Source organism: Lactuca sativa, chromosome 1, assembly GCF_002870075.4.
Source record: "Lactuca sativa cultivar Salinas chromosome 1, Lsat_Salinas_v11, whole genome shotgun sequence".
Lineage (NCBI taxonomy): Eukaryota > Viridiplantae > Streptophyta > Magnoliopsida > Asterales > Asteraceae > Lactuca > Lactuca sativa.
Genome location: NC_056623.2, coordinates 77,491,808 through 77,518,218, shown reverse-complemented (window position 1 = coordinate 77,518,218; position 26,411 = coordinate 77,491,808). Strand labels below are relative to the sequence as shown.

Below are 26,411 nucleotides of genomic sequence, written 5' to 3'. Positions count from 1 at the left end.
TATAAAAATAGAATATTCTAGGAATATATTTTTTTGGAGTAAAAAATAGAGTATAAAATAGAATAAGGTTGGAGATGAAACACTATTTACTTCATTTTTTACTCCATTTATGGGAAAAAAAATGAAGATGAGTTGGAGATGGTCTTATTCTCTCAAATTAAAACACTCACACACCCTTTACTACGGTTGACATTCACATCTTTCCCTGCCTCTCTCATTTTCTGCTACTTCGCAAAAAACCACCTTTACCCCTACAACAATCCCCTGCCCCTTTCCTTTTGAATCGTAAGCCACTAGTAACCACGTGCGACAAAGATGCAGTTTTATTGTTGAAATTTAAGTTTGAATTGGTTTTTTAGGTTTCAATGTGAGTTTGAGTTGATTTTGTTGTATGTTAAAGTCGATTTTAAATTGCTACATGTTTGCATTTATATAATATGTGCAACGTGATTAGCTCTTTGTTAGAAAATTCATTTTCGTGTAAGAAAATTGTACTATTGCAAATTTGTTGTCCATTTTCACGAAGTGGACAACCATTTTTTGTAGTCATTTTAGTAAATAGCTCGGAATGAATCAAACCATCATTTTGCTAGCTCATTTTGGTGTACTTTTAATCCAAATACCCATTATACTTGATAGTTTTAGGATAACGAGTCTTATTTCAATTTTTTCTTTTAATTTTTTTGGTAAACGGCATGCTGTTATTTCTAAACCATGATACATGGAAAACAAAACCAAATCTAACCATATACAAATCAACAAAAAAAGGTAAATATTTATCTATAATTGTTCTCATAGAAAGTATATTAACAAATTAACATAAATTTGGTACACCATTTGTCACTCATACATGTGATATTCATTCACTCTATGGTGGCCGGAAAGAACAAGAATAACAATAATAGAAACCAAACGGATTGATATTATTAATTTAATCATTTTAACAAAGTACATTGTTTTATAAATACTTTAGTTACTACAATACATGACACAAATAAAAATAAAGTAGCTAAAAAAGATTATTTCTTGGAATAAGTCTGATAATCAGGTCCAACATCACGTGATCCAATATTGATATAAGGTCCTCTAAAAGTTGCTTGAGGTGGCAATGGTTTTGATGAATCAATAACCTGGGCCTTTGATGATGACCTAGTCCTGTATTCAGCAATTAACATACAATTTAATGTTTAATGTTTCAAGAAAGACTAAATAAAATAAATAAATGAAACAAAAAGCAATGTACTTACGGCTTACGCCATATAAAAGGGAAAAGCTAAACATGCACTTGCAAAAGCTACCAAGCCTATTGCAACCATTATGTTACGTGTTCTTGACATCAAGATCTTTTAATGCAGACTAATTCAAAAGTATCTGTAAATCAACAAAAGGAAATTTGTTATATACAGTTAGGTATCATAAATCATAAACAAATGGATGATCTTGATAGATTCATCAAGGCTGATTCTATGATATGAATGCGTAGTACATAAAATTCTGTAACATGGAACCAAAGTAGGAGATACAAAAAGTTTAGGTGGGCATAATTCAACTTATGACCTAAGATTTATGGTATCCAGTTCTCAAAAAGGGAATCAATCATTCGAATTAATCCAAAATTTGGACTAATAGCATAAATTATTGCCTTAGATTGGATGATTGTGAAGAATTCAAAAGGCAAACAACAAAAGAAATACCGTAGATGAGGTTGTTCTATAATCTATACCACCACCATGGAATCAAACCCTAGAATAAATCATTGTTATGGAAAACCATAATTCTTAATTCCCTGAAATACTCTGTTACCTATTCATGAAATGAAGCCACCAAAACCCTAATTTAACTCTCGATCATGCTTATACGTATATAGATATCATAGAATCAAAGCGAAATAAAAGGATAATCAGATTCATGTTACCTGTAGGTGAGAAAATGCGAAGCCAAAGTTGCTTAGAAAGCTATGAATCACCAACTACAGAACTGTGGGTGACCTCAATTATAGGATTGAAGTTGCATCGAGCTATCAAATGAGTTCATCTAACCCAAATGGGTCGAACAGCTCGGGTGAAGTTCGTGTACCAGTTGACCCGAAATGGTTCCCGTTTAATTTTTAGATTAGCAGATTTGTTCGCTTTTTCTTTGCCTTTATTTATGTTACTAAATTACAAATTTTGGTCATTATTTTTGTAAAGATTTTGTTTAGGTAAATATTTTTTCTTTCTAATTTTTTCTTTATTAGACGTGAGACCAATGTATTACATGAATTAACTAAAAAAACTAAACATCAAAATATAAAAGTTAAGTATTTTTTAAAATAAAATTTTGAAATAAAAAAGGAAGAAACGTATTCATTACAATTACTATTATATTTATTATATTTAATACTTTATACATATATATATATATATATATATATATATATATATATATATATATATATATATATATATATATATATATTAATTTTAAAATTTGAAAAAACCCATAAATTAACATATAAATATTATTTACTTTAATAATACAACAAAATGACAAGTGTCAAAACTGATAAGAGATTGACATGTGATAAAATGAATTTTCATTTAGTAGAGTAGATTTTACGTTACTATCTCATTTTTTTTAAACATCTATTTTTAGGTTGTGTTTGTTTTTTTTATCAACAAATCTTCTTGTCTATTTTGTTTGCACCGCACATACCACACACACACACATTAATTTTTGTAGATTGTTTGTTTTTTAGAAAACCGTAGACCTAAAAAGTTGTGACCGTTATCTTCTTGACTTAGATGTAAACTATAGTCTTCTAACATTTTTAGACATCTTCTAGCTTAAAAAAATAGATATATCTTTGTTAATTTAAAATTAAAACTTAGATTTATGGGAAAATGATTCTGGAGGGTAACTAACTATTGAGTTTATTCTCATTTGGTCTCTTTTTTTGTACTCAATATACCATCGAACTTATTGTTTATCTTCACTATAACCCTTTTGACTGGCTATTACCTGTTATAGCCGGTCAAAATGGTTATGGTGAACACAAACAACAAGTTTGATGGTATATTGTGTATAAAAAAAGACCAAATGATAATAAACTCAACGGTTAGCTATCATCCAAAATCATTTTCCCTATATTTATTCCAACTTTATCTATTATAAAAAAAATTGAAAAAAAGTTACAATACTTCAAGAAAATAAGGGTTCGACAACACAATTGTTATGGGTAGAAATTTTATCTTACCAAAAGTATGTCTCTCTAGTAAAGAGAATATCAAAGATCAATCTTTAAAACACTTAAAGTCAGGAGTGTCTTCACATCAATTTTCATCACCATCTTTAAAAACATTTTGAAGGCGGTGATGAATATTGATGTGAAGATTAAAAAACGTTTAAAGATTTAAAAATGTTTTTGAAAATGGCAATGAAGATTGATGTGAAGACACTTCTGGCCTTAAGTGTTTTGAAGATTAATCTTCGATATTCTCTTTGCAGGAGAGACGTACTTTTGGTTACTTTATCTGATCAAATCTTTCGAATACAATGTGTTAGTTAGGCATGCTAAGTATCAACGTCTGCCCATCATACTTAAGTGTGACCTAATTTGAGTATGGCTGTCTGTCTACCATGCACTTCTAGTCCACCATACTTAAGCATGACATGGTCCACCATACTTAAACATGAACTGTTCTGTTCGTTTTTGACATATATATATATATATATATATATATATATATATATATATATATATATATATATATATATATATATATATATATATATATGAGTTTTCATTAAATTAATAAAAATAAAAATACATGTTTTTGCAGAAAAGTATCAATATTGTAGGTCAGTTGCAGAAATAGTCCCAATAGTTTGGGACAATTTACAAAATGGTCACAAATTAATTTGTTACCGACTGAATTGGAAAGATGGTCAAAATGCAATATTTTATCGGTTTTTAAGGATGTTTTTATAAAAATAATTAATTTGGAACTATTTTGTAGATTTATTCAAAATATTAATTTTTTTTTGGAAATTTTACATGATGAAAATATAAATATGAAAGTTGGGTGGTTTGTTGGATTAAATGGATTATAGAAGTCGTTCCAAGTCAACATGTTAAACTTGAAAATACCTTATAGAAGTCGTAATGGTTGATTTAGTAAAATATGAAAGTTGGGTGGTAGGTTGGAATAAATTGATTAATAATGTTTAATATTAAAAATGACTAAAACATAGTATGCAATTTGTCCTTTATTATTATTTAATAACATTTTTCCCCGTGTTACAATATTATGTATGTAAAAAAACTTATATTATATATAAAAAACTTATATGCAAACAAATTTTTTTATTACTGTTATAAAAAATTGATTGAAAACATTATGTTATCCGAGAGATTTAAAAAATTAGATATTTAAAAAAAAAAAACACGTTTTTTTTTTCTTTTTTTCTTTTTGTGTTTAGAACATCTGTAATAAAAATTTTTAGGAGATTATCGAGGTAAATAAACCATAAATTAAAAAAAAAAAGATTTTAAAAATGTTTTTTTCGCTTAAAAATTTTAATATAGATTTCCAACTCCATTAAACATATTGTTTACTTCTTTCATCCTATATTTTTAGTAACATTTTATTTTATTAATGTTAAATTTTATATTTGTATTACCCAAAAATAAGTTTAGACAAAATTTAACAATTGTTAAATGCATGGAATGGACATTTTTGTCCTTACCCCTCATTTTTCTAATTTCTTTATATTTTTTAATCACCTTTTCTTACCATTGAATCCGTAAACAATTTCATCCAACACTTCTATAAAAAAACCACAACACCACTCGAAACTGTAAATAGATACAATTGAATTCATCCACCATTCCACCTAACTTGTACTCACAATGCAATAGAATATGAATATGGCTCCCCAAAGAACAATCGTCGACCAAGTTTCCGGCTGGTTCACAGTCTATGACGACGGTTTTGTTGATCGGACATGGACAGGACCACCGGAATTCAAGTTCATGTCTGATCCAGTCCCGCCACACAACAACTTCATCCACGGCGTAGCAACCCATGACCTTTTCATCCATCCAGATTCCGATGATCTTCGCGTCAGAGTTTATCTCCCTGAGGTTCCCGACGACTCCAGAAAGCTGTCCATAATCCTCCACTTGCATGGTGGAGGGTTTTGCATCAGCCAAGCTGACTGGTTCATGTATTATAATACCTACACTCGACTCACACGTGAAACTGGAGCCATCGTTGTTAGTACCTACCTCCATCTTGCCCCTGAGCATCGCCTCCCTTCCGCCATTGATGAAGCTTACTCCACCCTTCTCTGGCTCCAAGATTTGGCCAATAAAAAAGCACACCAACCATGGCTGTCTTGTAAGGGAGACTTCAACCGTGTTTTCCTCATCGGAGACAGCACAGGTGGGAACATAGTCCATCAGTTGGCTAAAAGGGTAGCCGGAGAAAACCTCCATCCACTGAGACTGGCCGGAGCGATTCTCATCCATCCAGGGTTTCTCAGATCGGTGAAAAGCAAGTCGGAGTTGGAAAAACAAGAGTCTCTGTTTTTTACTCGGGACATGTTGTATAAGTTTCTGCAGCTGGGGTTGCCGGAGGGCACCACCAGAGACCACCCGATAACATGTCCGATGGGAGAGGGAGAGGCGCTGCGTGGGTTGGATTTGCCGCCGTATTTGATGTGTTTGGCGGAGGATGACTTGATGATAGAAACGGAGATGGAGTTTTATCAAGAGATGAAAGAAGCTGGGAAGAAGGTTGAGTTGTTGATGAGTAATGGAGTTGGACACAGTTTTTATCTCAATAAGATCGCCATTGACGTGGACCCAAAAACCTCTCAAGAGACTCATAAATTGATCGAAGGAATCTCCCATTTCATGCGAAACAACTAAGTAAATCTTGCTATGAGTGTAATTCCAACATATCTTTCAATTATGTCATGTTGTTTTTTTTAATAATTATTCTGATAGTTTCAATCAATATGTTGAAGTTAATCTTTATAATGAAAATAACTTGAAATACCCGAAAACAAATTAACTTCATATCTCCGTAGTGAGTACTTAGAACTTAGAAGGGTTACATTCATAAATTTTAGGTCAATTATTATTTTATGTTTTGTTTCTTTCTAACATGTGGTTAGTTCATTAATAATATTCGATCTCCTCGTCCAAACAATTACTATTTATATAATATTTTATTCATGCAAAATAATAATATATCTAGATCTACATTTACCAGCATTTTCATTTTGTTCGGTTTTTAAAAATTACAAAGCTTAATTATGTACAAGTTATTTATGTAAAAGCTATTTTGTAAGGAAAATCAATTAGGTTTATTAATAAATTCACGTTTCTTTCTGTTTAAGGGCTAATGGTAGTCAAATGGTGGATCTATTCTCACGCCTTTATTTGTGTTTTTGAATTTCCATTTCGATACAGTAGAAATTAGGGATGAGATTTAGAACTGAAAAACCGGACCGGAACTGGAATCGGACCGCAACCGGAACCGGAACCGTTAGAACTGAAATATATAGAACCGTTTCCGGGTTTAAAAATTGGCTTTATCCGGGTTTCGGGTAATCCGGGTTTGAGTCCATCGGGTCCGGGTAAACCGGGTCTAAAAGCCGGAACCGATGTTTGGAACCGGAACCACTTTTAGGGCCGGAACCGGTTTTTGTGAAACGTTTAAAAGATGCATATCTCATCCGTTTCAACTCCGATTGACATGCAGTTTTTTCCAACATGTATTTTAGAGTTTGTACATGATTTTAGACTATAAATTTACCATTTTTAGTATTATATTCATTGACTTAAAGTCCTCCAAAGTCGAGATATCAAAGCTGGAAGTTTTTAGTTTTCTAGTTTTTTTGTATTCGGTGAAAGTTTTAAAACATGCATATCTAATTCGTTTGAAGTCGGATTGACATGTGGTTTTTTCCAACTTGTAGTTTACAGTTTGTACATGAGTTTAGACTATAATTTTGTCATTTTTGGTTTAACATTCAATGATTTACAGCCCTCCGAAGTCGGAATATCAAAAATGAAAATTTTCAACTTTTCAGCTATTTTTTTTGTACTTTTTATTATGTGAAAATGTTAACACATGAAAATCTCATTCGTTTAAAGTCGGATTGACATGCGGTTATTTCCAGAGTGTATTTTAGAGTTTGTACATGATTTTAGACTATAATTTTGTTAATTTTGGTTTTATATTCAATGAGTTACAGTCACCCAAAGTCGGGATATAAATATGAAAATTTTTAAAGTTCAACCTACTAAGTAGTAAGTAATTACCAAAAAATTCCGGTTTTTCCGGGTTTTCCGATTCTAAACCCACTTTATCCGGTTTCAACCTACCCACTTTGATGTTTTCGAGTTTTTCGGTTCTAGAACCACTTTACTCGGAACCGTACCCGGAATCGAACCGAAACCGGTTCCTATATTTTTGCCTTTCTATTATGTTTTTTTGTTGTATTTAATCAGTCATTGATTCCTCACACAATTTCAAACACTTGATACATCTTCTGAGTTTTCTTATATATAAGTGATTTGCGAACAGTGGTATTAGAACTAGGCTCGAAAGGAAGAACACAAATTAGGAAATAGTATCCGGATAAAAGTCATGGGTCAAGGAAGTGTGACACTAGAAGTGAAAGGAAGAGCACAAATTGTAAGGGACGTGTATGATGTGTCGTACTACATTAACAAACAACTTGTTAAGTGCTAGACAACTAATTAACATTTACCCTAGATTTAGTCATGACACACCAGTACACCACCATCATCATCTCAATCTCGTCCCACACCATCAACCACCTACACCATCGTCATCTCGCACAAAAGGCCCATATTTTTTGATTTTATTGTGACCACACTTACAATCCAGATTTAAGAGAAAGTATAGAGCGAGGGAAGGAAGGAAGGAGACGTTCATGTTTGTCCTTTTTTTTAACATACACCACCTATAATTTTGAGTGCTACAAACCACACAAAATACATGCAAACATACAACAAAAAACGACCTCGATTCTTTGTTTTTATACAACCTTTGTTTGATCGATTACAAGAGAAAGGAGGAAGGGGTGTTTCGATTAAGAAGAAAATAATAAGAAGGGGTTTGCTTATATGGGTATTGTTTTCAGAAATCATGTATACATGCACAATTAGATTAAAATGTGGATTCTTTCGAGATGACAACATTTTATTTCAAAAGAAATAAAAAATGATACAATCTTTAAAAAATGAAGCGGTTGTAACATCCAAAAAATACGAGCCAAAAATTTCGTTTTTAAAACATATACTTAGCAAAACATATGAAATAAAACGTTCACCGATCATAACATTCTATAAAGATATCGCATGTTTGGAAAAACATTTCATAAAACATAATAATGTCAGAGTACAAATCCCCACGAAGATCTCATAGTGCGGAATACAGGGCATGTGTGTGATGGGCCACTACCGCGCCAACTCTTTCCCCTTCGATGAAGAGGTACCTGAAACCAAAACTGAAAACTGTAAGCACGAAGCTTAGTGAGTTCCCCCAACATACCACATACCATACAATCACATAACATACATATATTGTCAGGCATATCTGGGTGCCCGACCTACCCCTTCGGTCCTCTCGACCGAATACTGTCTAGTATATCTGGGAGCTGACCTCCCCTTTGGTCCTCTCGACCGGATACTGATTAACATATCTGGGAGCTTGCCTCCCCTTCGGTCCTCTCGACCGGATACTGACTAGCATATATGGGTGTTGGTCTCCCCTTCGGTCCTCTCGACCGGATACTAGGGGCTATTTCACCCCCTACTACTACCACATAACACATATATCTCATAATCTATCTAGCATGGCTGGGCATGACCGCCCCTTCGGCCCTATCGACCGGTATACTGGGGACTATCTCCCCCTCCTGTCACTAGCACATAGCATCATATCATACTAGCATAATAACATATCACAGGTAGTACCAATCCTAGATGATTATCACAGAGACAAAAATCCATCATACAATCCTACTGGTGGGCCGACATTGTGGCCGTAGACCCACCGCTACTGGAAGGTAACTCACCTCAAAGTAGTTGCTGATCTGCGTGGGAACTGACTGTCTTCTGCTGCTGCCGCTCCGGAAATCCTCCGGCTATAATTCCCACAAAACCCTTAGTCAAATACTGCTAACTGACCTCAGGGTAAAATGACCATTTACCCCTAACCAACCACGAGTCAAAGTCAAAGTCAACTGCCAGTTGGCCCAACTCGCCGAGTCGACTTGCAACTCGACGAGTCCCTATCCCTTTGTCCGACCATAAACCCGTCTCTACTCGTCGAGTTAAGCATTGACTCGACGATTTCTCCTTCTAAACTAAAGGCCAAAAGTCCTTCATCCTACTCGCCGAGTTGTATGAACAACTCGCCGAGTTCATCTTCATCCGAAGAACATTCTATGCTGAGACTCGCCGAGCTATATGAACAACTCGCCGAGTCTGTTCTTGAGGCAAGAAGATTGCCTTGAACTCGCCGAGTTATATCATGAGTGAGTCTGGCTTCTGACCCACTGAGTCACACCCCATGACTCACTACTCCAACCCGCAACACGAAAAAGGGGGAAAACTCGGGGACTGGCGACTCAACTCGCCGAGTCAGATGAACGACTCGCCGAGTCGGCCACATGCAAATACTATACACGTGATTCTGCTTGAATCCAGCTCATGCCATTCATAGATCTGGGTTTCCAGGGCCTGATTAACACGTAAAGTTTCCAACTTTACGTGTAAATACACACCCATGAGGGTTTTAGGGCTCAAAATGCACCAAAGGAGTAGATCTAGGGCTTTCATGCAATATGGATCCATAAAGGCAGTAGATCCAAGCTCCTGGAGCTCAATCATGCCTAGATCTAGAGGCTAAACAACTTATTACCAACCCTAATACACAAACAAGCTTGGGAAAGGCTCAAGAAGGACTTTCATGGAGCTACAAGGGAAAATAAGCATGAAAATAGAGGGAAACTGAGTTATACCTCAAGGAAATCACTGAGATAACCCAAATATGCCCGACCTCCTTCTTCTCTTCTTGATCTATTCTCCTTCCCTCTCCAAATCTTCAAGAAAACACACCAAAATGCTTCAAACTCACAAGGAACAAGGCTTGAACGAAGTATAGAGCTCTGAGGGTGAAGGGGGCGAGCTTGGGGGCGGATAAGAGGGTTTAAATAGGGTGCAAACCCTTGAAATTTAGGGTTTCATCAGACAGCTGGGACTCGCTGAGTCCAGAATGTGGACTCGTCGAGTCGCCAACTTAAACGTGCTCCCAAACCCGTCTCTACTTGGCGAGTCGGGCCTACAACTCGCCGAGTCCAAGGCTAAAAATGAAAATACTTAGATAGATTTTACGTACCAGGAACCAGGTGCTACAGCGGTAGTCTTTTTAAGGATGATTAGAATTAATTATATTCATTATTGTTTGTGCTCTAGTTCTTTCATATTTAAAAAAAGGATGATTGTAATCTTTCAACAATGAAACATATTTCCCTATCTCCCTATTTTAATAAAAGAACTAGGTGTGAGACCCGTATGTTATACGGGTTTGATAAAACAAAAAATTAAATATGAAAGTTTAAACAAAAAATTATTTAAATTTAAAGTTTTAGATTTGAAATTTAAAATTTAAAATTTGAATTTAAAAGGGAACATATTAAATATTATATGAGTAGTAATATTGTAATTTATTTGTTATTTTCAATTAAGGTAATAATTAATTGAGGTGTAAATATGATGTGTTAATTAAGAAAATATAAAAAATAAGAAAATGACAAATGGAAAAAATATTTAATCAAAAATACCAAAAAATGACATGTGTCCAAGTTAATGAGGGAGTGACATGTGGCAAAATGATTTTTATTTATTAGGTAGGATATGTTTAATATTTTATTGACAAGTGTCATACAATTAGATATCCTCATTAATGTTATGCATCACTTATCATTCCACTTGTCAACCTATTAATTATAAATTTCAAATTTCAAATTTTAAATTTCCACACTAATTACATTAAATTAATAATTGATTATCCATTTCAAATTTCAAATTTTAATTTTTCTCACTCGAATTACGTTAAATTAATAATTGATTATTTATTTTAAATTTCAAAATTTGAATTTTCTCACTTTAATTATATTAAATTAATAACATTAGGTTGAAAAATAAAATAAAATCAATACATATTATAAGATGATATAACTTCAAGTATTTATTTAAATCAACGTTTATAATTTTATATAACTAAGAAATATCTATTAAGTAATAATTTATTTAAAATAATTAATTAATAATTTTGATTTTTTGATATGAAAATTTAATTAATTTTATAACTGTGGTTCTCACAGGTTATAAACTAGTTCTTTAATTTTATAACTGTGGTTCTCACAGGTTATAAACTAGTTCTTTTAATAAAACGGTTTGAATTTAGTAGATTCTTTGCTTTTCTAAACATATTATGTTAAAAATATGTAATTTTTCAAAAAGACTATCCCATAATCAACCTAAACATATTTATTTCAATTTCATTTTTTTAAATTTGCGATTAGATAATCAACCTAAACATATTTATTTCAATTTTATTTTTTTAAATTTGCGATTAGGTTGGTTTTATTAATAATTTTCTATTTTTATTTATGATTTTAAATGGAATAAATTACATGAATGGTCCATGTGGTTTGTCGTAATCTCTAACTTTTTTTTTGTTCGAACCATCCCCACTGTTTACTTTTGTTACACGTTTGGTCACTGACTCACTGTCACCCTTAAAAAGACTATTTTGACCTTAATAATTCGTTTATAATTATTTGTTTTTCATTATCAATATTATTAAAAGCATTATTTAATATAAAATATTGGTCTCACCACCACTACAAACACACCACCGGTTATTCTTTCATCACATGCAACATCTCATCGTTTTTGTCAGAGTTCCTCTCAGTTACCACTGTCTTTTCCATCGGACGAAATTACCACCACCTCTGCTACTGAAAAAAACAGTCCATCTAGTTCTAACCCATTCACACCCAAAAATCAAACACATAAATCTAGGCCACTCAAAGTAAAAATGCAATCAAGAAATCCAACAAGAAATTCGTACCTGAAATTCAAACCAAAATTAGATTAAACCAACCACTTAATACTATTTTCGCTTTCATTCCTACGTCTTCCTCCTTGAAGAGTTGGTATTGACCACCCTTACCTTCCACCTTCTCTATTCTCCACCACTTACTTCACTTCTCTATGTCCTCACAACACCAATCAACATACACATAGAAATTTTAGATGGAAAAAAAAACATGTAGAATAGAACACGGATTCTTAGCCGGCAACAGGAAACATCTAGATCCACCAGCCTTCACCAGTCCACCAGTGGCAGAGGCGGGGTCAAAGTAAAGGGACCCAAACCGATGGGTTCGGTTTTTTGGTTTTCCAAACTCGGTTAACATAAACCCATTCAAAAGTTTAACTTATTAAGAATTGAGAAGCTTGTTTTGCTTATACAATAGATATATATGAGCTATGTTTCAAGTTGTGGCCGATGAGAGACAGGTTTAGAATTTTAAAAAACAAGTTGAAAAACTTATAAACAAAATAAAGTCCATCCGTGTAAGGGCCCAGATTCGAAATAAGGATCTCAAAGTTAAAAGTTCATGGCTTTAACATTTGGACAACTCAATATTTATGTTTAATTTTCATAAAATTATAATATAATAGGTATAATTCATATGAAGTTATATAAAAAGAGCTGTGAAAATAAAATAAAATAAATGTTTGAAAGAAGATTTAAACTTGCAACTTCCAGAAACACCCCTAATGCCTTAACCATCTAAACCAAGTACAACTTGTGTTATTATCTCGTTAAACATATTAATATTATATATATATATATATATATATATATATATATATATACACACACACACACACACACACACACACCCCACAATGAAAGGGAATTCTTCTGCAAAATCAAATAGATAAACTTCTTATGTTGATACCATGGCCAAGGCCTTGCATCCAATGGTTAGATGAACATGGTTCGTTTTGAGTCTGCATGTCCTTCCATCTCATTTTTGACCCTACCATGGTCCCGTCATTTTGAATTCGGACTTCAAAAAGAAAAAGATCAAAAACCAAAAACCAAGAAATCTTATTGTACAAAAATCAAAAATCTGAAATCTGAAATTTACAAAAGAGAAACCTTAAGATGAATTTTATTCAAGAAATTCACAAAAAAAAAAAATTGTCTTCCTCTCGATTTCCTTAAAATCATAACTTATAGATGAAACCTATATGGTGATGACGATGGATGAAGAAATCTGAAATTGATTACAAAAAGCTAATCATCTTCCTCGTTTCTGGTCTCTGATTCGGCGTTGTCTCGGATTCGACGTCAAGTTTTCATATTCGAAGGAAGAACGGAATGGGGTTGGTTGCAGGGGAGGAAAAACAAGAATAGGAAGGGTGGGCAGAACTTTCTTATGGTTGTGGGTGAAAGGTGTACGACAGCGGAAGTATAACAGTATGACAATATCGGGTGGGTGTGAGGTGGTCGACGTCAAGGGAAGAACAAATGGCAGTCAAAGTGCGAGAACAAAAAATATGGTGACGAAATATAACAGTATATTGTCGCCGGGGGGGGGGGGGGGGGGGGGGGGAGGTAGATGTAGGAACTCTTCTTGTATATTTTTTTAACATATGAGCCGTTTTAGTAAAAAAAAATGCACAAAGACATTTTTCTTTAAATTATGAGAATAATTTTTGTAACTTATTTTCGAGTAAATTACTAAAATCATCCCCACAGTTTGATCAAAATTACACGTTTGGTCCCTAACTTTATTTTGCACTCGGATCATCCCTATGATTTGATTTCGTTGCAATTTTCGTCCCTATGGTTTGGTCAAAATAGCACGTTTGGTCCCTAATTTTATGTATGTAAAGGACGAAAAATGCAACAAAATAAAACAACAGGGATGATCCGAGTACAAAAGAAAAGTTAGGGACCAAACGTGAAATTTTGACCAAACCATAAGAACGATTTCAGTAATTTACTCTTTATTTTATATACGTTGACCAAACCTACCAACATATGGGACCTTTTCTATGAACTACAAAATTATAGACCAAATGTGACAGTATCCAAAATATTTTTGACAAAAATTTAAAATCCTAAAGTCTATTGTTGGTACATTTCTAATTAACATTAATATAGGTAAATAAGATGTCAAGAGGCCAAAACGGGACAGAGAGTGCATCCCCGTCCCACCCACGAAGTTTCCCTGTTCCCCCACCCTCATCCCCGAATATCCAACTTTCCTACCCTCGCCCCCGCCCACGATTTATTTTGAGCTGCATTTTTTTGGGCTAAAAGAAGTTGTTTGTGCTAAAATAAGCTATTTTTTAGGTAACAAATATTTATTTATAGCAAAAATTTTACAAGTTAAAAAAAGTTATAGCGTCTTAAGAATATTATACTAACAACTTAAAAATATGTTTTTTGTTGAATTTTAGAAGCTCAAAATCATGTTATTCTTTATTATATTTATATAATTAATAAATGTATAATTTATTAATGGGGGCCCATGGGTTTTAGGACAGGACTGCCCACTCTTGCACCCGCTCCAAATTTAAAATGGGGGTTAATCTTGGCCCCGCCCCCGTCCCCGCCCATGATTTATTTTTAATAAATACCCCCTAACGGGACGTGGCCCCCACGGGAACGGGTCCTACGAAACTTTTTGACATCTATAATTACACAAATCACCCATCGTGCAAGTGTCAAAAGACACATTTAGTTCTTATTTTAAAAAATTAACACGGACCGTCCCTCATTTGTTTTAAACTTGCACGCTTCCTCCTATTAACATTAAATGAATATTTTGCCCTTAATAATTTCTTTTTTTCATTTTCTTTTTATTTGTTTACCAGTTTTAAATTAAAAAAAATAATAATAAATATCCCCCTACCCGCTTCCATTTCCCTAGGTCCTTTTACCTTCGTCTTCTACCTTCATCTCCCTCTTCTCACCCACTCCGGACGCTGATGAAAACCCCATCACCCCACTTTCACTTCCACAAACGTTGCCCTCATCACTATCTTATCCAAACCTGCAACAATATTCGACTATAACTACCATATTATCCACAGATTACCCACCCCACAAAACCACATGTTCATCACCGTTTATATTTTGTTATTCTCGATCAACAAATCATAAAGCAAAAAGATAAAGAAGCAAAAAGATAAAGGGAGCTTTCAAGTGAGAAAAATACCAAGATTGGGTGAATAAAACCATCACCACCATCATCTTCGACCCTCGTCGTCATCAAAGTAGGAACCGCCACCGCACCACCATCAATAGTTATGTTGCTTCCATTCTTCTTTCTCCGCCTATCTTCTTCTCGTCTCACTCTCTCTGCCTCGTTGGTAGGTTTGATTTCAAGGTTCGATCCGTGGGTTTAATTTCGGGTTAGATTGTGGATTTGGAAATGGAAGCTTTTTGCGGTGCAATATCGAGAGAGAGACAGACAGAGAGAGAGAGAGAGAGAGAGAGAGAGAGAGAGAGAGAGAGAGAGAGAGAGAGAGAAGTTAAAAGAGATGAACACATGGGTGATTTGTAATTTTACATGTTTTTTTGAACCATTTTCGAAAAGCTCCGATTTTACAGGTTCTCAAAAAGATCCACCACCATTTTTGATTTTCTGGAACTATTTGGTTTTTCAGGTTGACTCTTCGTTTGAGTTTGATTTCTAAAATGATTTCCGATTTCTAAAACCATATGGGTATAGGTTTCAAGAAAGGTGCAAATTGGGGTGGTCAAAGATGATGATTGGAATAGGATTAGAGGAAGGCGAAAAATAGTAAATCGGGAAAGGAGGATAACAGGAGGGTGGGTGGGGTGGGGTGAGGGGTGTTAGGAGAGAGGGGTCCATTTTCTCTATAAATTATAAATAAGAATAACTATTATTGGATTAACTAAAAAATTAATACATAAGGGCATTATGGTCATTTCAAATCTAGAACGAACTAAAATTGCAACAAATTCGTCTTTCGAGGATGAAACGTGCAAGTTTTAAACAAACAAGAGATGATTCAAGTTAATTTTTTGAAATAAGGACCAAACATGTTTTTTGGCACTTGCACGAAGGACGATTCTTGCAATTTACCATATTAATATATACTTATATATAGTATAATTTATATTGAGAATCAACCTAAAAATCATCTCTAATAAATGAAAAATCTTCTCTAATCATTTTACAACTTGTCATTTTCATATTGAGTTCACCACATAATTTTCTGAGGGTGTCATGTCACCTTGTTATATTGATATTAAAAATGAGGGCACGCAATAGAGAAAATTCTTACTAAGGAAATCGAACCAGCACCTCCATAATACTGCATCGCTATAACCACTTAACCAAGAATACTTTAATGCTCAATTTTTCTAAATAAAATATAGATAGTAAATCGCCTATGTATTTAATATAACGAACAGTTTTATTTTGTGAAGTTTGTGAACAGTTCAACCCATGCTTCCTTGATTTATTATGTAAGAAAACAATTTCAAAACACACCCTTATATAATAAAACAATTTCAAACACACCATTAACATTTTATATTTTTATTTTAAACTCTAATTAAGTTATTATTTATTTATAATTTATAAATAAAAAATTATGTTTATAGGATTATGGTTTCAAATGGTTTAATGCTCAATTTTTGTTTAAGAATATTATGTTTTATTGAAAGATTACGAAGATGACTACTATAAACATAACAAATTCATTATAAAATAAATATTTACATAAAATCTAAATTTTATTTTTTATAATTGGCATCAACATTTTATTTTTCATAAGTGGCGTCAAATATTAAAAATAAAAATTTATTTAAGAAAGAATTTTACGTATATGCTACTCTTAACTTTTCTTTGGATAGTTCTCGAACTATTTTAAACATTTAACATTAGAATTTTTATCAAGTAAATGAAAATTTGACCAATGTACTTTTGGCCTAATGATATGATGAAATGTCATTCCTTTTTAAGGTTTAAGTCTCATATGCGATATATGTAGAATTAGTGAGTAATTTTAGAAGCATATTAGAATGTATGTGTGTCCCCGTTCTTAAAATGTCACCTAAGTAATACTTTTATATAATCAGTTAAACATTCCTTACTTTTAGTCGATATTGACAGGTAACTACCGTATTTTTGAATGACTTTCAATTTGACACCTAATTCATTGAATTTGAATAAAATGTTGGTATATAATATATAGAATGTTTGACTGGTATAGCAATTTAATTTTAGTTTCCCATCAAACTTTGAATTTTGTTTTTCTTCTAATCATGAAATTTTGTATCTCTTTCAATTATATGAATTCGTAATTCAATTCGGTGTTAATACCAAGCTCTCAAAAATCGTCATTAAGATACCAAGTACCACAACATGTTAGTAATTCAATTTATTGTTATATCCTTCTTATCATTTTTTTTTAATTTACAGATTGGTGTGACATGTTGTGTAAACTTAGACCATATACATTAGTGCAATATCACTCATCTTTCAAATAATACACATTAGCTTTGCAATTATACCTCATACCAGTGCTATGCCAACGGTCTTTTAAAAGTGGTCACACAGCCATATCAACAACCATTTTATATTTTCTAAAAAAATATCTTATTGTTTATAATTTACACACACACACACATATATATATATATATATATATATATATATATATATATATATATATATATATATATATATATATATGAAAGCCTTTAAAAAATAAGTAATAAACTATTAACTAAATATATTGTCAAGACATTTGCAAGCCTTTCAAAGCTTAAAAGAGCTTCATCTATGTGGCAAAGATTTTATGTGGCATTGCAAATAGGCTTGAAAGACCTTGGTGTGGATGCTGTTAGATTTATATGGATGAAAGTTTAAAAATGAAAGCACTATACCATGTTGTGATACACATGAAAGTATGTTGCTATTAAAGGATAAAAATGCAAATATGATGCCCTGTTCATTTTTTCTTCTAACCTAATAAATAAAAATCTTTTACTGTCACTTGTGTTATAATAAAATTCAAAAGTATCAACAAAGTATTACATTAAAAATTGCTTAATATTGCAACTTGATATTATTTAAAAAAATAAAAAATAATAAAAAAAATAAAAAAACTCGTGTGTAATACACAGGGTTTTTTTTTTCTTTTTTCTTTTTTTGGAACGACAAATCTAACATACTCCTAAATTACACCATAATTCACTTATATCCACGACGGGACTTGAACCCTCAACCTCAAGAAGGGAGGGCAACACCGGGTACCGCTGGGCTAGAATACACAGGTGTTACACCTAGTATATAATATCCATGATACTCAAATATATGTTCAAATTTGCATTCCTAGATCACCGTAATAACCATACTTTCCAAAAATATTTCAGAAAAGACAAAACTTCAAAAATGGTCCCTGTGGTTTTCGAAAATATCAAGTTTTGTCCCTAAGTTCAAAAAACCTCACAGATGGTCTCTGTGGTTTCAAAACTTTTAACAAATGGTCCTTTTCGCTAACACCGTTAACATTTAACCGTTAAGTGAAGGACATTTCAGTCATTTTACCACCACAGGGACCATTTATGAAGTTTGCCTTAATTTTTTTTTTAAAAAAAAAAAAAGAAAAAAAATTATTTATTATTAAAGGGCTCTCTCTCTCTCTCTCTCTCTCTCTCTCTCTCTCTCTCTCTCTCTCTCTCTCTCTCTCTCTCTCTCTCTCTCTCTCTCGCGCGCGCGCGCGCGCGCGCGCGCGCGCGCGTAAGATCAAAAAACCCACCTACCCTATCATCTTCTTCCCATTCTTCACCTGCAACAATTCAAGTGGTGAACAGGTTATTTTTTCTTGACTCATGTCTACCTGTTAATAGCTTTTCTTATTTACCCTCCTTTAGACTTCCTAGAATTTTGAATCCTTTTGTTTGAGAGAAGAAGATTCAGGCTTCAGAGTCCCCAATTTTCCCAAACCATTCCTTCCTCTGTTCTCGTTTCATTCTTCCATGTTTACTGTTTCTGTTTTGTTCTTTCTCTGTTCCAGTATTACTAGAAGTGCAATTCTGAATTAAACCTTGGTTGTATCATTTTATCTTTATTTGTTACAATTTGGATTCATTCCAAGAAAAAAAACATAAACTGTTGCATCAAGTATATGAGGATGATTTAGTAGTATGGCTTCCAGTTCTGCGGGAGCTACCTGATACCCATTATGTTTTATGAGCTCCTTAATCCTATCAACAATGAAAAGATAACCGTCTTCATCAAAGTAACCAAGATCACCGGTCCTCAACCACCCATCGGAAACAATGGTTGCAGAAGTTGCAGCCTCGTTTCCTCAATAACCCTTCATCACAATCGGCCCCTTCAACCATATCTCACCTTTACTATAAGGAGGCTGAGCAATCCCTGACTCGACATCAACCACCTTCGCAGAAAAAGTTTGAAGCAAACCTCCTGAAGCTGCTGACTGAGCTTTGGCTTCTTCATTGGAAAGAATGACAACACCTGTCGCACAACTCTCAATCAGCCCATACCCAGGCTTTAGGCCAACCCATGGGAACTTTTCCCTGAACCTACTAGCCACGTCCTTGCTCAAGGGTGCAGCACCTGAGGCCACACATCTCAAAGACGACAAGGTGTATCCACCTCCATTGTACTTCACCATTGCGAGTATAACAGGAGGAACTGCTGGAATGTTATTCCAGTGTGTAGTTTATGCATCACTCCATCGATTCACAGGAATCAATCAATTCTTCGACAGAGGCTTCATTGCTTTTTAACGGATCACGAGTAGTGACGATGGTAGGAGTTCCGGTCGAGAGTAGTTTATGCATCGCTTGAGAGAGAGAGAGAGAGAGAGAGAGAGAGAGAGAGAGAGAGAGAGAGAGAGAGAGAGAGACAGAGAGAGAGGTGGGGCCCTTTAATATTAAATAATTTTTTTTCTTTTTTTTTTTAAAAAAAAATTAAGGAAAACTTCATAAATGGTCACTGTGGTGGTAAAATGACTGAAATGCCCTTCACTTAACGGTTAAATGTTAACGGTGTTAACGAAAAGGACAATTTGTTAAAAGTTTTGAAACCACAGAGACCATCTGCGAGGTTTTTTGAACTTAGAGACTAAACTTGATATTTTCAAAAACCACAGGGACCATTTTTGAAGTTTTGCCTTCAGAAAATGATCAGTTTTTGAAAAAATAATACAAATAAGTACCTAGTTCAAAAATATGCCTAACTTTTTTGATTTTATATATCTTTCTCACTCATATTTTTTATTTATAAATTATAAATAAATAATAACTTAATTAGAGTTTAAAATAAAAATATAAAAGGTTAATGGTGTGTTCGAAAATATGCCTAAGTTTTTTGAAAATGATCATTTTTTAATGTAACCGGCTTTTTCTTCTCCCGTTCTCTTTTCAAAGGATATCTAACACGGAATACAAATTTGAAAACGATTAAAAAATCAACTCAAACACACGATGAACAAGTTCAAAACTCTTGAATAATTTCAGAATTTTAAACTTGTTTTTATCAATTTTCCAACCTACTTCTTGTTTAAGAAAAATATATTATGAAATTTTGATCAAATTTTTGAGAAATAACAATTTTCAAACCTTGCATTTTCTACAAAATGTAGTTTGAAAAAAAAATCCAAATTTTCAATATTGGTGTAAAAATGTGGTCATGCATTATCTCGATAAACACATTGAGTATTTAGTTGCAAAAAAAATCATTAAAAATGCTTCAAGGATCAAGAGAAAATCAATGCCATTATGCGAACAAAGTATTGAGGAGTAACTGATCCATAGCAAGGAGTAACTATTAAAATTCTGAAAACATGATCATCATCATAAACCAAAATACAGTAACATAACATTCTGAAATATGATTCAGATACCAGATTATCAAACTTTATCATCTACCCATTTCTACAGGAAATGAGATGTGTGTTCATACTTCATACCACAAAATACTAATTCTTGTTGGGTCACTTAGCAAGCAGACCTTGGTGAGCTTGAGCCTGATTCTCTTGATTCTGCTGATAGTTCAGAGGCCTCCTGAACAGCATGATGTGAGGCTCTGGTCTGTGGATCGCATAGTGCACCCATCCTCGACTCTGTTGCACCCCAATTGCTCTCCATTCCGTCTACACAAAATCAAAATCATAAAAGTCTCATAGTTGAAATGATCGATTTTGTTTCTCTACACGTATATGAAACCCTAATTATCGTTGGAATCAACAACATACCTCGGCTAGAAGACGATTCTTCGGAAGAAGCTTCGCGACTTCTGGAGGAAGAACTACGTGCCTATCAATAACAAGTTCAGAACATCGTAAAACTAATTGTTAGAGATCGTTATACGAAAGATTGAACAAGATAAGCACGATTTAGGAGAAATAGAGAACAAATCGAAGTGGTTTGAGAGAAGAATTGTTACCTGTACTCGAACGTATCATCGAAGTACTTCTCGGAGTATTGGATCTGACCCATAATCGATTGAATTGAGCAAAGTTTAACCAAATCCTGATGAAATAGGGATTAGAATAAGTGTAGATTATGATGAATGAAACAAATGGGGAGAAATTTTAGTTGAAATTAAGAAATTTGAGGATCAATGAAAAACCCTAGATACCTGTGTAGTGAGGGAGCGTTGTGACGACGTAGAAAGGAAGAATGTTAATGGACAATTGGGCCAAGGCAGACTACTTTCATGTACATATAGTGTTTTTTAAATTATTACTTTATTTTGCAACGGTAGGAAATTGGTTTCAATTTTCAAAATTTGAAAGTGTAAAAGAAAACTAATTCATTTTTATTTAATAATAATATTGATCATTATTGATCTAGTAAAAATGTGAAATCATTTTTTTCTAGACACATATCAATGTTTTGATGACGGTTATTTCGGTTATTGAATAGGTTATATTTAATAGTTTGATGGTTGGTTGGTTCGGTTCAACAAAACTAAATGACGTCATTATTATATTATTATTAATTTTAAAATTATAAAAAATACAAAACAAAAAACCTTAAAATAAAGGATGAGTTCATGTCTTCTTATTGATAAATATACATTTTAAGAGTACTATCTAGATGATATGTTTCGCTGTTCTAAAAAGAATCCTCAAATTACCATGAAATATTTGCGTAAATTTTTTTTAACATATATTTTAAAAATCAGATTTTTAAGAGGTCGGATCAACCCTCTTGAATCAGTTTTTTTGTTTTTTGTGAACCTGTTGGTTCTTAGTTCACTTATAGAGATGTCAAAAAGTTTCATTGGACTCCAATCTCGTATGGGTATTTGCTTAAAATAATCGGGGTGATGGAAGGGGCAAGTTCAAAAATAATAAATATAATAAATAATAACATAATATTGAGCTGCCAAAATTCAACAAAAGAATCATGTCTTTAAGTTGTTAGTATAATGTTTTTGAGATATCATAACATTTAACATATAAAATTATGATATGAAAAACTATTTTTACTAAAAAAAATGTTTCTTTTAGCCCCCAAAACAATTTTTTTTGACCAAAAAAAAAGATAGCCCAAAATCAATAAGGGGAGGCGGTAATTAAAGAATTTGGGGGCAGGGTGGGGATGGGGAGGCTGTAAATTTTAGGGCAAGGGTCAGGACAAGGGAATTTTGAGCGTTGGGATGGTGAATACACTTGTAGCACCCGGTTCCTGGTACGTAAATGTTATTTGAGTATTTCCTTTCTTTTAGCCTTGGACTCGGCGAGTCATAGGTCCGACTCGCCGAGTGGATGCGGAACCCGGGACACGTTTAAGTTGGCGACTCGGCGAGTCCATATCCTGGACTCGGCGAGTCACAGCTGTTGGATGAAACCCTAAGTTTCAGGGGTTTGCACCCTATTTAAAGGACTTATCCGCCCAGGCCAGCCCCCATTCTCTCCCCAGAAGCTCCAAACCCTCGTTCTAAGCTTGTTCCTTGAGAGTTTGAGGCTATTGTGTGTGTTCTTGAAGGTTTTGAGGAAGAAGGGGAAGTAGATCAAGAGGAAGGAAAGGAATCCAGGCATCTTTGCACTCTTTCAGCAGTTCCTTTGAGGTATAACCTGTTTTTCCCCTGTTTCTATGCTTATTACTTCATGTAAGTCATTCTTGAGCCAAACCCCAAGTTTGTATGTGCAAATTACTTCGTAATAGGCTGATTGGCCCTTAGATCTAGGCAAGATTGAGCTCCAGGAGCTCAGATCTGTTAGCTTTATGGCCCCATGTTGCTTGTTCACCCTAGATCTACCCTTTTGAGACATTTTGAGCCCTAAAATCCATATTGGTGAATATCCACACGTAAAGTTGGAAACTTTACGTGTGATTCGTGTCCTAGAAGTCCAGATCTGTGAATGGCATGGACTGGAGTCGAGCAAATCTGTGTATTTAGTGGATGCATGGCAACGACTCGGCGAGTCGTTCATATGACTCGGCGAGTCTGTTCGCGAGTCTCCGAGTTTGTCCCCTTTTCGTAGTGTCGAGTGAGCAGTGAGTCACGGGGTATGACTCAGTGGGTCGGAAGCTTAACTCATCTATGGAGGTACTCGGCGAGTCAATTCCCTGACTCGGCGAGTTCAAGGCAATCTCCTTAGATCAAGAACAGACTCGGCGAGTTATTTATACAACTCGACGAGTCTCAGCATAAGTGTTCTTCGGATGAAGATGGACTCGGCGAGTTGTTCATACAACTTGGCGAGTCTTAGCATCAGTGTTCATCGGATGAAGATGAACTCGACAAGTTGTTCATACAACTCGGCGAGTAGGATGAAGGACTTGAATATTGGTTAAGAAGGTGAACCCGTCGAGTCGTCGCCTAACTCGACGGGTAGGATCGGGATTCAGGGCAGTCGTTTGGATAGGGACTCGGCGAGTTGGAAAGCCAACTCGGCGAGTCGGGTCAACTGAAAGTTGACTCTGACTTTGACTTAGGGCATGGTCAGGGGTAAAATGGTCATTTTACCCAAAGGTCAGTGAGCAGTGTTTGATTGGGTATATTGTGGGAATTGCAGCCGGAGGATTTCCGGAGCAGCAGCAGCAGTAGGCAGTCAGTTTCCGATCAGATCAGCAGCTACTTCGAGGTGAGTTACCTTCCAGTAGCGGTGGGTCTAAGGCCACAACGTCGACCCACCAGTAGGAGACGTATGGTAGATGATTGTCTTTGTGATATCATCTAGGTTTACTACTACCTGATATGTTATATGCTAGCATGATACGTTGTATGTGATAGTAGTCGAGTTCGGTTGTTAGGACTGAAGGGTAGTCAGACACCCCAAATACGTCTGACAGTATATGATGATATGTTTGCATGCTGGCTTGTTATGTTATATGCGATAGAGGTAGTATGAGGGGACCAGTCCCTGTGGTCGGTTGTTAGGACCGACGGGTAGTCAGCACCCCAGAATGGCTTGACATGGGTAGTCAGCACCCCAGAATGGCTTGACACGGGTAGGACGGCACCCCAGAACGGCCGTACCGGGTAGTCAGGCACCCCATAATAGCCTGGCAGTATATATGTTACATGTTTGTATGGTATGAGGTACGACGGGGGAACTCACTAAGCTTTGTGCTTACAGTTTTCAGTTTTGGTTTCAGGTACCTCCTCAGCTAAGGAAAAGGAGCCGGCGCGGTAGCAGCATGTCACACACACACTCTCCGATTTCCGCATTTACGAGCTTCACTGGGATTTGTACTCTGATATTTTGATTGAATGAATGAATTGGCTTTTAGACATGGTTCACTTGTGTTATGATTTGATCAGACAATGTTTTTAGTTTTTAATATTTTCTAAAGCAATGTTTTTAAAACGAAATTTTTGGTCATGAAAATTGGGTCGTTACAACACCCCTACCCATTTGAACCCGTTGACATCCTTATTTAGTCACAAACAATTTTTGCGGTATAAAAACAGGTAACCAAACTGATTTCAGGTTCCAGTCGAACAGGTCGATCCAATCCAGTTTTTAAAACCATGAGTCATATATATATATATATATATATATATATATATATATATATATATATATATATATAAGATTTCACTTCTTGTTAATCATTAACAACTCTTTTGATTCATCTGTTTATTTACACCTTGTTCTTAGTTTCTTTTAGTGTGGGAGTGGAGAGGAGGGAAGTGAAGGGAAGGAAGGAAATAAAAGAGAAATATAAGTAATTAATTGTGTTCTTAAGTTAGAGGGAAATGAACATATATGAATGTTCTCAAGTTAAAAAGAACCATAATGGAATAAACATATTCTATTTATGCCATTGATTGGAAATAAACAAGAATTTTTGAATGGAAAAATAGGCAATTTATGCACATTTCTTTCCATTCCCTTCCTAATCCACTCAAAAGTGGGTAGATGGTTTGTAGCATATTATCCTTCTACTCCCTATGATTTGTAGGATATTTTCCTTATGTTCCCTTTTCATCGATTTGTTTTCCTTCGTTAAAAAAATCAAGAAAACATTTATGTTTAGGATTCCTTAGCTTCCCTTCACTAACCTACCTAAAATAAACTCGAGAACATGTTGTTAGTAAAACAAGTTTTGTTCTCGTTAGAGCATTTACAGTTGATGAGTTTGCTAACAATCTATACATACTAGTTAGGCATCAGAAACATCGAATTAAACCTATGTGTATATAAACCCTAATATATCTAAGTTTATTCTATTATATCAACCTATATTAAAAAACAATAAAAACTATCCTCTTGATTGGGATCAGCCTCTTTATGATTATTTGATATTTATGAAACCTTATTTTTATTGTTGATTGATATTTGGATATTGAGAATTTTTTAATTTATTATGTTTGTTTAATTAAAGACCCATTAGTATTAATATCAATCTCGTTTTGTCTATGTAATTGAGTACATAATCTCATGGTTGAGTTCGAATTATGTATCTTGAAAACTAAGTCAATAGCGTCGACATTAACGACTAGAGGAAGGCTATGTCCCTAGGTTAGACAAATGAATAATGATTTAATGTTTGTGATTGTGGTACTGATTTAGAAATTTTGAGAGGTTGTCACTCACATTGGACCAATCACACCAATTAAGTCTTTCATGATGTGAATTAATAGAATGGATACATGAAATCTATATATTCTTGTAGATAACTTAGAAACATACGATTAAGGTCATTGAGTTTGTACTAATCAATTTAGGAATCGTTGAATAATATAACAACATCCATTTAAAAGATATCATCAATAGAATGAGGAATGATTAAATATAAATATGATTACCTTCAAATATG

General features: G+C 34.1%; 3 protein-coding genes and 1 long non-coding RNA gene across 4 annotated transcripts; 1 reads left to right on the top strand and 3 right to left on the bottom strand.

Annotated features, from left to right (window-relative positions):
• Positions 1 to 904: 904 nt before the first annotated feature.
• On the bottom strand, positions 905 to 2,054 carry LOC111886122 (uncharacterized). Its single transcript, XR_002848314.2, has 3 exons — positions 1,916 to 2,054; positions 1,248 to 1,371; positions 905 to 1,155 (listed from the first exon to the last, which is right to left on the bottom strand). It is a non-coding gene; the product is annotated as an uncharacterized LOC111886122 (long non-coding RNA).
• Positions 2,055 to 4,832: 2,778 nt separating this feature from the next.
• Positions 4,833 to 6,004, top strand: LOC111886091 (probable carboxylesterase 17). The gene has a single exon (XM_023882327.3). It carries the CDS (start codon positions 4,904 to 4,906, stop codon positions 5,912 to 5,914), a length of 1,011 nt encoding a protein of 336 aa, XP_023738095.1. The 5' UTR covers positions 4,833 to 4,903; the 3' UTR covers positions 5,915 to 6,004.
• A 13,072-nt stretch (positions 6,005 to 19,076) lies between these two features.
• On the bottom strand, positions 19,077 to 19,801 carry LOC111886013 (4-coumarate--CoA ligase-like 4). Its single transcript, XM_023882253.1, has 3 exons — positions 19,516 to 19,801; positions 19,334 to 19,470; positions 19,077 to 19,196 (listed from the first exon to the last, which is right to left on the bottom strand). The coding sequence occupies exons 1-3, from the start codon at positions 19,799 to 19,801 to the stop codon at positions 19,077 to 19,079; spliced, it is 543 nt and encodes a 180-aa protein (XP_023738021.1).
• A 1,122-nt stretch (positions 19,802 to 20,923) lies between these two features.
• LOC111886103 (cyclin-dependent kinases regulatory subunit 1) lies at positions 20,924 to 21,892 on the bottom strand. The gene is made up of 4 exons (XM_023882338.3): positions 21,772 to 21,892; positions 21,577 to 21,662; positions 21,386 to 21,446; positions 20,924 to 21,283 (listed from the first exon to the last, which is right to left on the bottom strand). Exons 2-4 carry the CDS (start codon positions 21,627 to 21,629, stop codon positions 21,125 to 21,127), a joined length of 273 nt encoding a protein of 90 aa, XP_023738106.1. The 5' UTR covers positions 21,630 to 21,662; positions 21,772 to 21,892; the 3' UTR covers positions 20,924 to 21,124.
• Between the last annotated feature and the right edge of the window lie 4,519 nt (positions 21,893 to 26,411).

Coding starts and splice junctions, on each gene's coding strand:
- LOC111886091 (XM_023882327.3), top strand. CDS start 4,904: ATGAATATGGCTCCCCAAAGAACAATCGTCGACCAAGTTTCCGGCTGG.
- LOC111886013 (XM_023882253.1), bottom strand. CDS start 19,801: ATGGTGAAGTACAATGGAGGTGGATACACCTTGTCGTCTTTGAGATGT. Junction 19,471..19,515: donor TCAGCCTCCTTATAGTAAAG/GTGAGATATGGT, acceptor AGGGTTATTGAG/GAAACGAGGCTGCAACTTCT. Junction 19,197..19,333: donor TAAAACATAATGGGTATCAG/GTAGCTCCCGCA, acceptor GGTTTAATTCAG/AATTGCACTTCTAGTAATAC.
- LOC111886103 (XM_023882338.3), bottom strand. CDS start 21,629: ATGGGTCAGATCCAATACTCCGAGAAGTACTTCGATGATACGTTCGAG. Junction 21,447..21,576: donor GATGATACGTTCGAGTACAG/GTAACAATTCTT, acceptor TGTTATTGATAG/GCACGTAGTTCTTCCTCCAG. Junction 21,284..21,385: donor AGAATCGTCTTCTAGCCGAG/GTATGTTGTTGA, acceptor GATTTTGTGTAG/ACGGAATGGAGAGCAATTGG.